This window comes from Canis lupus, chromosome 4 (genome assembly GCF_011100685.1).
Source record: "Canis lupus familiaris isolate Mischka breed German Shepherd chromosome 4, alternate assembly UU_Cfam_GSD_1.0, whole genome shotgun sequence".
Classification (NCBI taxonomy): domain Eukaryota; kingdom Metazoa; phylum Chordata; class Mammalia; order Carnivora; family Canidae; genus Canis; species Canis lupus.
Window position 1 is genome coordinate 80,143,006 of NC_049225.1, and position 15,758 is coordinate 80,158,763.

General features: G+C 32.6%; 1 protein-coding gene across 1 annotated transcript in view; it reads left to right on the plus strand.

Moving 5' to 3' along the window:
* CDH9 (cadherin 9) overlaps positions 1–15,758 on the plus strand; it is a 131,179-nt gene that overhangs the window by 48,685 nt on the left and 66,736 nt on the right. The window contains exon 2 of the mRNA XM_038533757.1: positions 402–678. Within this exon, the coding sequence (XP_038389685.1) occupies positions 451–678 (228 nt within the window). The 5' untranslated portion in view covers positions 402–450. The remainder of the gene's footprint in view (positions 1–401; positions 679–15,758) is intronic.

Sequence of the window (15,758 nt, forward strand, 5' to 3'; positions counted from 1 at the left end):
TATTTGTGCTACATGTCTCCTTACCTAGCCATGTGATATGTGAGGTTTTAATGATAGTTCACTGATGTAACATGGAAAAATAATGTACATATACTATATTGTCTGCAAAATTGTATATGTTAAAGATTTTATTTGAGGGAGAGAGAACAACAGAGAGAGATTGAGTGGGAGGAGGGGCAGAGGGAGAAGCAGACTCCCCATGAGAGCCTGATGACATGGGGCTCAATCCCAGGACCCTGGGATCATGACCTGAGCCAAAGGTAGACTCTTAACCAATGGAGCCATTCAGGCACCTCTATTATTCATAAAATTTTAATAACATTTAGATAAGTTTTATAGTTTACAGGTTATATGAAAATGAAACACAACCCATAAAGCATTTTTCTCCCTCTACTCCTCAGGGGAATCAGATCGTACATAGACTTTGAGATCCTGCTGAACCTGCTTATAATGAGGACTTACTATTGCCTATCAGTATTCATCTGGACCTATATGTTTCATACAGTGGATGCTATCCCACTACAAGAGAAAGCTAATAGTGATTTACCAAGCAAAAGTGTGGTGGATCTGACAAAAGATGACGGTAAAATGTTACATCGCACCAAGCGTGGCTGGATGTGGAATCAGTTCTTCTTGTTGGAAGAGTACACAGGTACAGATACACAATATGTTGGCAAGGTAAGAGTTGTTTAATGATAAATCTAGGAGCTGAAAATCATAGCAACTTATTTATTTTTTTTAGCAACCTCCCATGCTGAATATTTAAAAGAATGATTATTTAAAAATTTTAACTAATCATGATGTGCCGAAGGCATAACACTGTATGCGTTTGCAGGAGGCTAGAATGGGGAATGTGATTTCTTCAGGTAGCTAAATGTCGGTCAGTATCCATAGCAAGCCTCAAAATAAAATGTCATATGTGGACTTGAGTCATTATTAATCAGCTCTATATGATTTAAGTTTATGTGTGTGCATTACAAGATTTTAAAACTTGTCTTTGAAATTTATGGATAAATAATAACCTAGTGTGCTACGTCAGGCAAAAAGATACAATAATATATTGAAAATTATATTGGTCTGTACTAATAAACAATTTATAATCTGAATAGTATACTGTGTATAAGGACAAGTAACAATTACTTCTATCTAGATGCTCTGCTTCTTAATATCAAGCTGAACCACTTCCTGCCTATAATCTAGACCAAAGGATTCTAGAAGGAGAAAGAAAACAGAAGAAGAAGGCAGTACCTTTTTAACCTTTAGGGAAGTTAAAACCATCCTAGCAGCAGCAGCATCAGGTGCTCATTAGCACTCTGGAACAAATGAAATAGAGAATATGTAACTTTCCCTTCTTATATCCCACTTTGAGAAAACACATTCATAACTTTTCTCTTCCTGTTTCTTCTCTGTCTCAAAATAGATGACATGATCTGATGTCCAGAATTTTCTATTATTATTTATTATCAATAATATTATTAATATTATTTTATTATTCTATTTCTATTCTATTATTCTATCTTCCCCATACCAGTCTCACTCATATCATTCTATATACAGGACAATTCCTTTATTCACTGCATTGTCCCAGGTATGTGCCTAATGCTGAGATACTTTCAAATTCTTAGAACAAAATAAACAATGATGGCTACTCATATTGCCCATAAATCATATGTACTGTTTTCTTGATTCTCTGCACATGATACTAGAAGTGACTGCGATGGTCTGAGTATTCTTTGACTTGCTGGTAACACAAGGCAGGTAAGATAGAATAGGACAAAAATAAAACTATAAAAAGTACCTGATATCACAAAAGTCATGCCAATTGCTTTTAAACCAGAAATACATTTATTCTGTAAAATTGCCAAAATCTTGATCTAATTTTTCATTTTGTGTGTGTGACAGTGTATTTTTTTCAAATGTAGCTTCTTTTATCGGAAGCCTATTATTTCCTCTTCTTTTGATATCTCTCTCCTCTGGTTCCATGGGTCATACTCATTTTGCCCCATATAGTACACTTGCTGATTCCTTTTTCCCTCTTATTTTTCCTCAGGTTAGTCATAGGGCATCACCCTGCATCCCTCATTTAACATCACTTTCCAAAGTATAGTTAATAACTAACATCAGGATATTTCAAGTTCAACTGACAAATGTTTGTGTCTAAGGACTTGAAATTGCCTCATGATTCTTTTTCTAAGACAGTGAATAAAGGACACATCCAGTTCACGAGGTCTCACATAGAGGGTTTCATCCTTGGAGATTCACAGATGCAGAAGAATAGCCACAGATAAAGAGAGATACTCAATTGCCACGCGATCAAGGCTCTACTACAATCAGTTATTTTTAGCTGTAAACAAAAAAGCTTCCAAAAAAAAAAAAAAAAGCTTCCTTCTAAGAGCTGATTATGCAATGATTAACAGACACCGTTACTGCATGACATTTTAAAATATACACTATACATTAGATCTTTTTGTACCACCCTGCTTATTTTTAACTAGTTCAGTAATCCATCAAAAAAAAGGAACTAAATGTGTGCATAGTTTTATTTAATTAGTTTTCATAAAATATTTTATCACTTGTCTTTGGAAAATAACCCCCTTTTTTTTTTAACTCATGGACATAAATTAAGGTGTTCAGTTTTTTGTGCCCATTTATCCTTGACAACCGGATTATGAGCCAAAGGTGTAAACACATTATAATAAGAAGAATTTTTGTCAAATGAAGAAAATCAAAATATATGTCAACTGTTTTCATATTATACTTGGAAGGCAACACATGTATGAAAGAGAAACTTCAACAAAATAAAACACCTGTACTGCTTTTGGGGGAAAAAATGTTATCTCTGTTTTGTAATAGGGCCTTGTCTTAGATGTACCATGCATCATATATTTAGTTTACTCTAAAAGTGGGCTTCCAAATACTTAGTGCTCATTAAGTTCTTAAAGCTCTACAAACTCTCCTAACCTATTCTCCGGCTTTTGAAATCATTATTTATTTACATATGTAGAGACTAACTAGACCTTTACAACTCAACTTGATCAATTACTTGAGTTCTCCTGAGTACTCAACTTTTCGAATGCCACACAGATTGCGGTTTTTTGACCACATTGTTCTGTTTGCCTAGTCTTGTCGGAGCCACTCCCTTGGCGACCTTCATGTGATGTAAAGACCTACCATATTTACCATGCACCATGATTCAAAGAGATTAGGTAGCATCTAATATAAAAGGATTTTCATATTTTTTCTTAGTTTTACAGGAGGTTGGGATGGCAGGCAATTTTAAGTCCTCTTTTAATTCATAGGTGATGTAAAATTGTATAAAGTTTTAAGAATATATAATCCTTGATGTAAAATTTAGAGTTTGATTCTGAATTTAAAGTAAGTGGTTTTAAAACAAATAAAGTAGTAGCAAAAATTTAATTAAATATACTTGTACGTGCACATAAACATGAAACTTACAAGGGTCACTCCTGGTTGTGCAGAACTTACAAGTTAATTAAACTTTCCAAATCTCAAATTCTTGTTAGGTTAAATTGTCACTAAGATTTCTTTAACTCCAAAATTCTGATGTATTCTATAGGATTGTCGATGGGGCTGCATTTGTGGGTAAGAAGAGCTAGTAAGAATTTAATAAAATTTGCATGTGGATAAATCTAAGGAAGTGGGATTGCATATGGCGCCCTATGCATATAAAACACACACACACACACACACACACACACACACAGACTAGCCTAATAGGATGAAGTTAGGCCACTACTGTAAAAGGCCCAGAATTCCATGATGAGCTGTTTTTACATACAGCAAAGAAAGTGAATCCTGTTGAAAGATTTTGTACTAATTCATTATCAATGTTGCACAAGTGTGGGATGATCAGTTTGCTTTCATTGTCAGGATGGACTAGAGGAGCAATAAAATGAATTATGATAATGTTTTTATAAGCGAAAACTAGAAAATATTTTTGTATGTCACTTCAGACTTTTGCAATACAGGACAGGAAAGTGAGGAATGCCAAAATTAAGAGTGATTTCCGTATTTTATACTGGATTTAAATGTTTTAAAAAATTATAAGTAATTTTTGTTTTCCACAATAATGACATCTGAAGTTTGGTTGCTCGTTTTTGATGGAAGCTATCAGAAATTTATTCATTCTGTTTCCTGTACTGAGGGAAGTCTTTGGATCTTATTTAAGAGGATTACAAGGTTATGACAATTGCCATGTAGTTTGCCTGTAATTTGAATAGACATATATGGCTGAATTACTTAGGCAAAAGAGTAAAACTGCTTAAGAGTAGAATTTAAATAAATTTAACAAGAAGCATAGCAAAGGCTCCAACTATTCTATTAGAGAAACTTCATATGCATTTGATTTCTTTTTTTTTTTTTTTTTTTTTTTGTTTTGCATTTGATTTCTTACACATTAGATCTAGATACTGAGGAATTGTCCTAAGGACAATCCAGAGGTGTTGTGGATTGAGAATTAATTGTTTGTGTGCCTATTACTGAGAATTGATACTTAATATAGAATGATTAAAATATATTTATTACACAGAGAAATACCAAACTTACAGGTATAGCATTTACTCCTTCAGAAGGAAAACATTAGTATCCATAAAATAATTTGAACTATCAACATAATTGACCATTATATTTTATTTTTTTTGAAGATTTTATTTATTTATTCATGAGAGACACAGAGAGAGAGGCAGAGACACAGACAGAGGTAGAAGCCAGCTCCATGCAGGTAGCCTGACTTTGGACTTGATCCCAGGACTTCAGGATCATGCCCTGGGCCAAAGGCAGGCGCTAAACCGCTGAGCCACCCAGGGATCCTTATATTTTAATTCAAAGCATTTGCTTTGCTCAGAGCCATCAACACCTCACTGTGGAACTGCCTATAACTAGGCACCATTTAAATACAATGTATTTTTTACAGGGTTAGCTCTAAATTTTTTACAGTTTTAATTCAAAAACTTTTACTATTCCATAGCTGAAATCATCATGAGTATAATTATAGAATCCCAGAATGGAAGAGGATTTTTAGCATTTATCAAACTCTCGGTTACAACGGTTGTACAACTGATTTAGGTGTTAACTAAAACAATGGGAAGCACAGGTACCAACTGGAAATTGAATAGGAGTCTGGTTTATATCGGATTGAGTGATGAAACTGTCTGATGACTCTTTTGTACTTACGGATATTGACATATGCACTAAATATTGATATTTCCCCAAAGCATACATAAAATAATGTACTCGGATAGGCAATGTTCTCTTAGGCTTTCAGAAAATGGCAGTTTGATGTGTACAGAAACAGAAATAAAGTCTCAAAGTTCCTGAAGGATGTTTGATAGATTTTTATAGTATATTATAGTGTATTTCAGAATCTAAATAAATTATCTTTATAAAGCTTTACTTGTGCTGCAGTACATGTGGCAGCTGTTTCAGATTTATGGGCACATTGTATCCCAAAATTCTCTTTATAGGTTAGTTGTTTAAAACTAAAAACACATGAGAAAAATATTAAGCATTAAGGCTAGGTTCTCTGGACAGTCTACAAAGGCTTATTTCACACTGAGAGCTCTAAAACTCCACTTTTATAATAGAGTGCTATCATTTAATTCTGACTGCCAATTCCTCCGTTGCTAGCACTATGTCACCACTTCACTGCGCCACGGCATTAGCGCACTAAATAGACTTTTTACTTGACTTCGTTATTTTTTTAATTCTTAAAAAAAGTATTGCACGCTGTTTCTTGAATGATCTCAACCTCTTGGACAAAATATCTCTAGAAAAATAACCCAGATTCTCTTAAGTAGAATTCTCTAAGTGTTCAATATCATTCGTTGCCTGTTCCAGCCTGTCTTCTGTGTCCCCACAACTATGTAGCTTTAGCTCTAAGCAAGCTTTTCTTTTCCATATACTTGAATTCTATTTTATCAGGGTCATGGGGCTTTTTCAGAGAGTATTTCTAAACCCTTTCCCATCATTTCACCTCTTCTTCCTTTCATTCCTATCTCAAGTGCGTCCTCATACCAAAAAAAAAAAAAAAAAAAAAAAAAAAGCCCATTGTCAGTCTCCCCAGCTAGAATTTCCTATCAAAATTATACCACTTATCAACTTATTTCTTCTCCTTCCAAACTTGCAGAAGATCATATCCATACTTACATATTCATCAGTTTTTGAAGAAAAAAAAAAAGAAAGAAATTTAAAAAGAATGAAATCTCCAGGAGGGTCTAGAGAGAGGATTATGAAAAATATTTTTTTTGGATTGTGAAAAATATTAAGCATAAGCATCATCTATTATTATTATTATTATTATTACTATTATTATTGTAAAAGTAATTTGTACTCCTTACAAAAAAATTTGGTCCAAAAAATTAAAATTAATTGGAAAAAAATCAAAGATAACTATTACACTACCAACATAAGGTTAAAATGCTTACATATTTCTGTTTATTTCCTCATTATATATTTTAATATTGCTAATTTTACATTAATTATATAATTTTTAATTTGTCTTTCTCATTTAATTCTGTTTCTGTACATGTTGAAATTTCAGTATTAGCCATATAGTAATATATATATAATTTTTAATAAGATTTTATTTATTCATGAGAGACACAGGAAGAGAGACAGAGAGAGGCAAGACATAGGCAGAGGGAGAAGCAGGAGTCCAATGTGGGACTTGACCCTAGGGTCATGACCTGAGCCAAAGGCTGATGCTCAACCACTGAGCCACCCAGGCTTCTCTCATATATATAATTTTTAATTAAATTAATTTTATATCTTTTCCAAAATTTCTGGTTTTATGCGCGCACACACACACACACACACACACATACCCTTTTGTGATGAAAAACTGGTACCTGCTAACTTTCAGTGTCTTTTAAATTACACTTCCTAGACTATTTTGTTACTAGAAGAGGAATTACAAAATTCAAAAATATGAATGATTTTATTTTATTATTTATGATAGTCACATAGAGAGAGAGAGAGGCAGAGACACAGGCAGAGGGAGAAGCAGGCTCCATGCACCGGGAGCCCGATGTGGGATTCGATCCCGGGTCTCTAGGTTCACGCCCTGGGCCAAAGGCAGGCGCCAAACCGCTGCGCCACCCAGGGATCCCTATGAATGATTTTAAAGGTCTGGGTATGCATTAGCCAATTGCATTTCAGAAAATTTGTAACACTTATCTTTCAAAATATGCCAATATAGGACACTATTAGTAAATTGGATATTTATTTGTAAAATTATGACTATGTTATGTGGATTTTAGCCCTATGTATTATTATTCAATTAGTTTTAAAAATTGAACAACTACAATGTGGGACACCAAGGCTGAGTCTTAAAAATAAGAATATATAAGATGAACTGGTCTCTATCTTAGAAATAGATAAAAATAACTTATTGTAGGCAGAAAAGTCTCTATCTATAATAAGCAAAATGCTATTATTGCTGACCTGCTGGAGAAGGACCTGATAGAAGTCTCAATTTAGATGAAGGATGATACTGTTTTGTTACCCAACAGACTGAATTCCTGATATCTAAATTCTACTTAGCCTAATTTAGCACTAGGATCACGCAAACATTTTGTAATTTGTCCACAGTAAACTCTAATAACTCATATTAATTGTTTTATAGCTATGCTGGTGTTGTTAATGGAAAAGGACTTAGGACAATATTCTAAAGGATGTTCAAGCTTTTTTACACTGATTTCGTACAGTAATTGAGGTCATTCTGTATATGCTATTGAATACACACTTCGAGGAATTCCCTCAGTAAATAACTTATTTTAAAGTCAGAATTTTTTAGGGATGTGATTACAATAAATCATCATACTGAGAACTCTGCTAATAGAGGCACAAAAATGAGTTCAAGATCAATGAATAAGTGACTTGGCAAATCTAAAGGAAAAGAGGCCTTTTTTCCCCCTAAAATGGGGAGGGATATATTTGTAGGTGGCTATTTCGTGAAAGTTTCAGCTTCTTCAATGGTTTCTACAACAAACGCTTTTCTTGAAAAACTAAAAGACTCTCCCATTCTTTATGTTTTATTGATCTTACTCTATAAATACAATAAGATCCATTGCTATTGCATGTTAATGGGTTTAGAAAAAATGCAATTTAAAAAACTATTTTGCAAAATGTGTTTTGCATACTCACTAGCTATAGTATTTTTCAATCTTATGTAAACTTGATGATGTTATTATTCGATTTCCTATGGTTACAGGTTTGATTCACCTTATTCCAATTCTTACTGTGAGAAGAATATTAAAGTGCTCTCCATTTTTAATTTCTCTCTTTACCCCTATCAAGTTTTCTTTCTTTATTTTTACACAGTTATTAGAGACATGGCCAATTATATTTGTTTCTGATCAATTGATGCTCTATTTTTATGAAACATCATGTTTGATCTTTGATAATACTACTTCCTTGAGGTCTTATTTTGCCTGATACAAACTTAGGCACAATTCATATAGGAGTATGTTTGTACATTTTATCATTTACATTCTTTTGCTTTCAGCCTTTTTGTGCAATTCTATTTTAAACACAAGTCTTGTAAACAGAGGTGGTTTATTGGTTTTTCCTTTCCTACTGGGTTTTGGGTCAATTGAGTGTTTTTATTAGGTATCTGAATTTGTTCTTTATAATTCATCTTTAATTTATTATAATACAAATGAAATAAATATACTATAGCATGCAATGCAATAATCTTACAATTTATTTGCTCTGTCAGTCTTTATTTTATATTTGTCATATATTTTACCTTCTGTATATATTATAAACTGCACCAGGTGTTGCTAATATTTAATTAAGCATTTCATTATTTACTAAAAACTTAATAAGAAAATATAATCTTATGTTTTATTATGTAATTACTATTTCTAGTCAGTGCTTTTTATTCTTTCATATCGATCTGAATTTCTATTTGCTGTCATTTCCTTTGAACCTGAATACTTCTGTTAGCAGAACCTGTAGTGTGGATCTGCTGGAAACAAATATTTTCAGCTTTTCTTTTTATCAGAAAATATTATTTTACTTCAATTTTTGAAAAAAATATTTTAATTGGATACAGGAATATAGATTGACCTGAGAGTTTTGTTTTGCTTTTTAATCTCTTCGCACTTAAAATTTTTTCTGCTTTACATTGTGGATTTTATTACTCTTAGTAGGAAGTCAGTCATTATTCTTATCATCGTTGCCCTTTATGTCATGTGTATTTGTCTCTGGTTGCCTTTACGGTTCTGTCAGTGTCTTTTGCTCACTGACAGTCCATTTCAACATCAGTTGTACTTTGATATGTAGATGTAGGTTTTGTTTTGTCTTTAAAGATTTATTTATTTATTTATTTATTTATTTATTTATTTATTTATTTACTGTAAGCAGGGGGAAGGGCAAGGGAGAAGAGAGAGAGAGAATCTCAAGTAGACTCCGTGCTGAGCACAAGCCTGATATGGGGCTTGATCTCACAACCCTGAGATCATTACCTGAGCCACAACCAAGAGTCAGACACTTAGCTGATTAAGCTATCCAGATACCTCTAGATGTACTTTGTTTAACCTGCTTGGAATTCAGGGGCGTTTTTAGATTAGTTGATCTTTTTGCATCAAAATTTTTAATTGTCTACTCATTTTTATTTTTATGGCCTGCTCTATTTCTTGGTGGGAGGACGAACTCCAAAGACAAATATATTAAGGCACTGCAAATCACCTTATACATCAATGAGACTTTCTATATATTTTTTCACTGTATCTTTATATCTGTGCTTTAATTTGGATAATTTGCTTTTAGTGTCATCACATTTATTGTTTTTATTGTTTCTGTGTCCAATTCACTGTTATATATATTTTTTATAGAAGTTATGATTTCCAGTCCTAGGTTTCCATTTCTGCATGTTAGATTTTTCATATAATTTATGGAATCCCTTATATACACAACCATTTTTTTAGTATGCCCTATAAATTCTTTAATATACTTATGATAGTAATCTTTAAAGCCTTTGCCTATTAAATATAACATCTGAGTTATTTTTTATCTATTTCTATTGATTATCTTCTTGCTATATTTTTCTGCTTTTTAAATCTCTATAAAATTTAGATTACATACTGGGTATTATGGGTAACACATTGTGAATGTTCTGGATTTTGTTTTCTTCCCTGAAGATTGTTGATTTTCGTCCCAGCAGGAAGTGAAATTATGAGATTCTACTTTGATTCTCTGTAGGCTTTTAGAATTTTCAAGGCAGACTATTTTGTTATTTGTGGTGTAACCCTAAATTTTAGTATATCATCCTAGCTCCTAAGTTATCCTTTTCTGGTGCATTATTGGAAATCTCAGAGTTTACCAGACACATTTACCTACAATGAGCATTAAACCCAACTTGTTTATATATAACAAAACAAGATAAACTATACTCCATTTGTCCTAAAAAACAGTAATTTTTAAAATAAATTTAAAATTCTAATTTACGACGGGCTAAATATATTTTTACACAAATGAATATACATATATTGCTTCAAAAATGTAAACAAAGGAATCGTGAAATTTTATTATATAATGATATTAGGGAAGTCATTAAGAGGAATATAATGAAAAATCATAAATACAAAGTTATGTCAGTATTTCCCATAAATCCATTATAATGGCAGCTCTGAATTAAGTCAAGAAACTTCAGTATCTATCTTCAAATTTTATAGACTGGAAGTACTAGAAAATTTTCATTTTTTTCCTACTTCTGTTAATCTAATATTAGCAAATAACAACTTGTGTTGCTCATGATAAATTGGAAGATCAAATTGGAAGTTAAAATCTTTGACCATCCCCAGCCCAGAGAAGAAAGACAGCTGAGAAGGGTAAATATACTCCTAGACACTGCCTAGCCTTTATGTCCACAAAGTACCTTGTCTGGTCACTGGTTTGGGGAAGAAGTAACAAAAAATGCTCTAGTCAAAAAAGTATTATTTTTTTAAGTGATGCCCCAATAGTTTATTTTTGCTTTTGTTTCCCTTGCTTCAAGAGAAACATCTAAGGCCAATAGTCAAGTGATTACTGCCCGGTTTTGTTTTAGGAGACTTATGTTTTTAGGTCCCACATTTAGGTCTTTAATCCATTTTTAGGGCTTTTTTTTGGTGTGTATGCTATAAGAAAATGGCCCAGTTTCATTCTTTTGCATTTAGCTGTCCAGTTTCCCAACATCATTTATTGAAAAGATTTGTCTTTTACCCATTGTATATTCTTGCCTCCTTTGTTGTGGATTAATTGACCAGTTAAGCATGGATTTATTTCTGGGTTCTCTATCCTGTTATGCTGATCTATGTGTATATTTTTGTACTTTTCCACACTGTTCTGATAACTATAACTTTTAGCATATCTTGAAATCTGGGATTCTTACGCCTCCAGCTTCATCCTTCTTTCTCAAGACTGCTTTGGCTACTTAAAGTCTTTGGTGGTTTCTTAAAATTTTAGGATTATTTGTTTTAGTTCTGTGAAAAAAAATGCTATTGGTATTTTGATAGGGATTGCACTGAATATGTAGATTGCTTTGGGTAGTATGGACAACTTAATAATATTAATTCTTTCAATCCATGAGCATCACACATCTTCTCATTTATTTGTGTCATCTTCAATTTCTTTCATTGGTGTCTTAGTTTTCAGACTATAGGTTTTTCACTCCCTGGTTAAATTTATTCTTAGGTAGTTGTTTTTTGTGGTTTTTTTTTTGTGGTGCAAGTGTAAATGGGATCATTTTCTTAATTTCTCTCTCTGCTACTTTGTTATTGATATATAGAAATGCAACTGATTTCTGTATTTTAAGTCTGTGTCCTGCAACTTTACTGAATTCATTAGTTCTAAAAGTATCCACTGAAGGATGAATGGATAAAGAAGATGTGGTCTATATACACAATGAAATATTATTCAGCCATAAAAAATGAAATATTGCCATTTGTAACAACAAGGCTAGACCTAGATGGTATTATGTTAAGTAAAATAGAGAAAGGCAAATACTATATGACTTCACTTACATGTGAAATCTAAGAAACAAACAAACAATAGGTTCTTAAATACAGAGGGGAAGAGGGAAGGAATGAACAAAATGGTTGAAGTACAATTTTCTAGTCACAAAACAAGTAAGTCGTAGAGATAACAAATACAGCATAGGGAATGTAGTCAATAACATAATAAAGTTTTATGGTGACAGATGGTGACTACACTTATCATGGTGAGTACTGAGTGACGTGCAGAATTGTCAAATCACCATATTGTGCATCTGAAATTAATATGGCATTGTATGTTAACTATACTTCAATAATATTTTTTAATGTACTGAAACGTTGTGACATTCACAGTTCCATCAAGTTCAAGAAAACAGTGACAGGGTGATCGATTATGAAAACTAACAACATTTAGAATTAATTTCATAGAGATTATTTTTTGACCACTTATTTGAAGCTTTAGAGAAATTGAAAGAAAGTCAGTGAGGTTTAAACATACATTTAAAAATAACTCTTAGAAATACCAGGAAATTGCTGTTACGTATTTGTTCTCCAGCTCTTGCCTGCTAATTTTACTCTCTTTGCCTTGGATCACTCAGCCATTATCACCATGTCCTTTGCTATTCTCTGTAAGTCCTAAGTCAAAAAGCAGTAATACAGAATGTTAAGATTTGGAATGACAGTGCAAAAAGTGTAGTTAGAAAATTGTGAATAATTTTAAAACTAGAGTTGACCAATGATAAAATGGTCTCCTTTCTAAAGCAAAAAGTGTACACGGAGAGGATAAATGTATGCAGATAGTGGAGCATTCCTAAGATTAAAATGTGAGCATATTTTGATGTCCTAAAATGATTTTCTAGAAATAGTTCTTAATTGCTATGTAATATTGCGTCAAATAGAAAATAACATTATGAAGAACCCCGTTACAAGTAATAAATAATGACTGTAAACAAATAATTCTGCAACAATAGATAAGGATTTTAATGAATGCATGTGTGTTTGTATGGGTATGTGTTGCCAACTTGGTTTGTTTAAGTATACAGGTACAAACTAATGTGTGTAAATATACAGGTCAGTGAAATTTTTATTTACCTATTTACCATTTCTATTTATATATGTTAATATGACCAAAATCACAATATAAAAAAATCTGGGGTGTGTGAGAAGACACTTTTTCATTCATTTTTTTCTAATCAATGCTTTCTCAAAGATTACTGCTTTGCTGACTCCAATTCCTATTGATAAGTTTGCAAGTAGTTGAATTTTATATGTATGGGATTACACAGGATGCCTGGCTTCTATATTTCAACTTTATGCAGGACAGGTTCAAGTATGACATTATATGTAGGATTAACTTTTAATGGCTGTACAGTATGCCATTGTTTAAATATGCCAAAATTAATTTATTCTATTGATAAATGATTGATGAGCTTCTAACTAGATGTGATTTATATAGATATATATAAGAATCTATATAAGAATCTATAAAGATTTTTACACATTTTTATAGTTACATGTGGATTCATTTTCTTTGGGTATATTTTTAAGAGTGAGATTCCTGAATCCCAGAGTGGGCATAGATTTATCTTTAGTAGATGCTCATAAAATGTTTTCAAAATATTGAATGAACATATACTTCCTCAGAAATTTGTGAATGTTCCATTTATTCCATATATTTACTTATGCTTTTATTGCTATCTAACTTTGCCTTGCCACTTTATAAAAGTTTGTATATATACAAGTCATTTTTTCAGGAGATACTGAAATTATTTTCTAATTTCAGCTAACTTCACTACCATCATAGTGTCTTTTAATAAAGAAAGTTCCTTTCATCCTTAAGATTTTATTTATTTATTCATGAAAGACACACAGAGAGAGAGGCAGAGACACAGGCAGAGAGAAAAGCAGGCTCCCTATGGGAGTCCAGTATGGGACTCTATCTCAGGACTCCAGGATCACTCCCTGAGCCAGAGGCAGACGCTCAACTACTGAGCCACCCAGGTGTCCCCAAATGAAGAAAGTTTCTTACTTTTAATTTGGTTCAATTTATCAATTTCTTCCTTTGAGTTTGTTAGTTTTGGTGTCTTATTGAAGAGATTGAAGAGACATTTGCCTATCATTAAGATAATATCTTTTGCTTTTTTCTGGAAACATCATTGTTTTATCTACTATGTAAGCCAATTTAATTCCTTTATGGACTAGATGTAAAGTAGAGATCACAGAACACATAGAGACCTAGATTTGCTCCAGCATTGTGTTTTTAAAGATCATTTCTGTATCTAATTCTAATGGCCACTTATTGTGTCATTCATGTGGCTATTTGTATATGCATGTGTTTGTTGATCTTTTTGTTTATCCTTATGTTAATACCAGGTTATGGTAATTATGAAGCATGACTGTTTTATCTTTTAATCAGTCATTTAAACCATGTTCCTCTTAAGAGGTCCTTTGCATTTTCATAAACCTTTAAACTTAGCTTTTCAATTTCCACTAGACTCATGAACTGTTTCAGAATTAAGAGACAAACATGACATATCTGTTTGAGGAAATGTGTGACCTGGGATTGAATGCTGAATATTGGTAGCACTATTATCATAAATTAGTTATTATAACTATAGGCATTTTTGAAGAGGGACTATTTATTTTAATGTTAAATATATGATTAAATTTCTTTAATTTTATAATTATAATTATTTAGACAATTGTCATGTTCTTAGGTTATAGACGCTGAAATATTTATTTGGATGTATGACTTGATAAAATGTCTACATATTAAGAAAGGTAATTTTAATACATATACCACATGCCATAATTGGTATGATGAATATTATATACCTATAGAAGTATGTAAACCAATAAGGAAAAGATGAGTAGGCAAATATAAAAATGAGCATAATGATTGAATAGTTATTTCACTATTGATACTGAAGTGGCCAATAAGTGTATGTATAACAAGGTGCTCAAGTCACTAGGAAATGCGGATTTAAACCACTTAAACATCAGAATGTCTAGGAGTAAAAAGAAAGTCCCAAGGGGAAGTGATGACGTGAACAGACTGGAACTCTCACAGATTGAGGATGAACTACGAATGCTAGAAACACTGAAGGAGACTTACCTGGAAAAATACAACATGCCTTGGGGTTATAAGACTAAAAATTCATCTAAAGATTAAATACCATCCCAATCTACATCCTTGTGTATTTAAGTCTATTTTGAAATAATTTTAAACTTTCAGAGGGTCACTCAAATTGTTCAAAGAGCATCCTACTTTAAAGATTTTATTTACTTATTCGTGAGAGACAGAGAAAGACGCAGAGACATAGGCAGAGGGAGAAGCAGTCTCCTCTCAGGGACCCCGATGCGGGACTCAATCCTGGACCCGGAGATGATGGCCTGAGCTGAAGGCAGATGGTCAACCGTTGAGCCACCCAGGCATCCCTGTTCAAAGAACTTCAATACACCATTCAGCAGGATTTCCTAATGAGCAATATTGCCGCTTTGTTTTGTTACTTTCTGCTTGTACAGATTTCATGTATAGCAGAACTATTTCAGCACTGTCATTACTTTCAGGACTTGTCCCTTCATGAGCTCTACAGAAGGTTTCAAGTATTTGCAAACACACAGTAAGTTGGCAATAACTGAAAGATAATTTCTGTTTCCTACTGATGGGATCTGTTCAGTTTCTTGGCCCTCTTGCTGACATGTTTTACTAAGTATTTTGGAGTTGGATCTTGAGCCTATAAAGTTAAACATCAAATTGGAGAT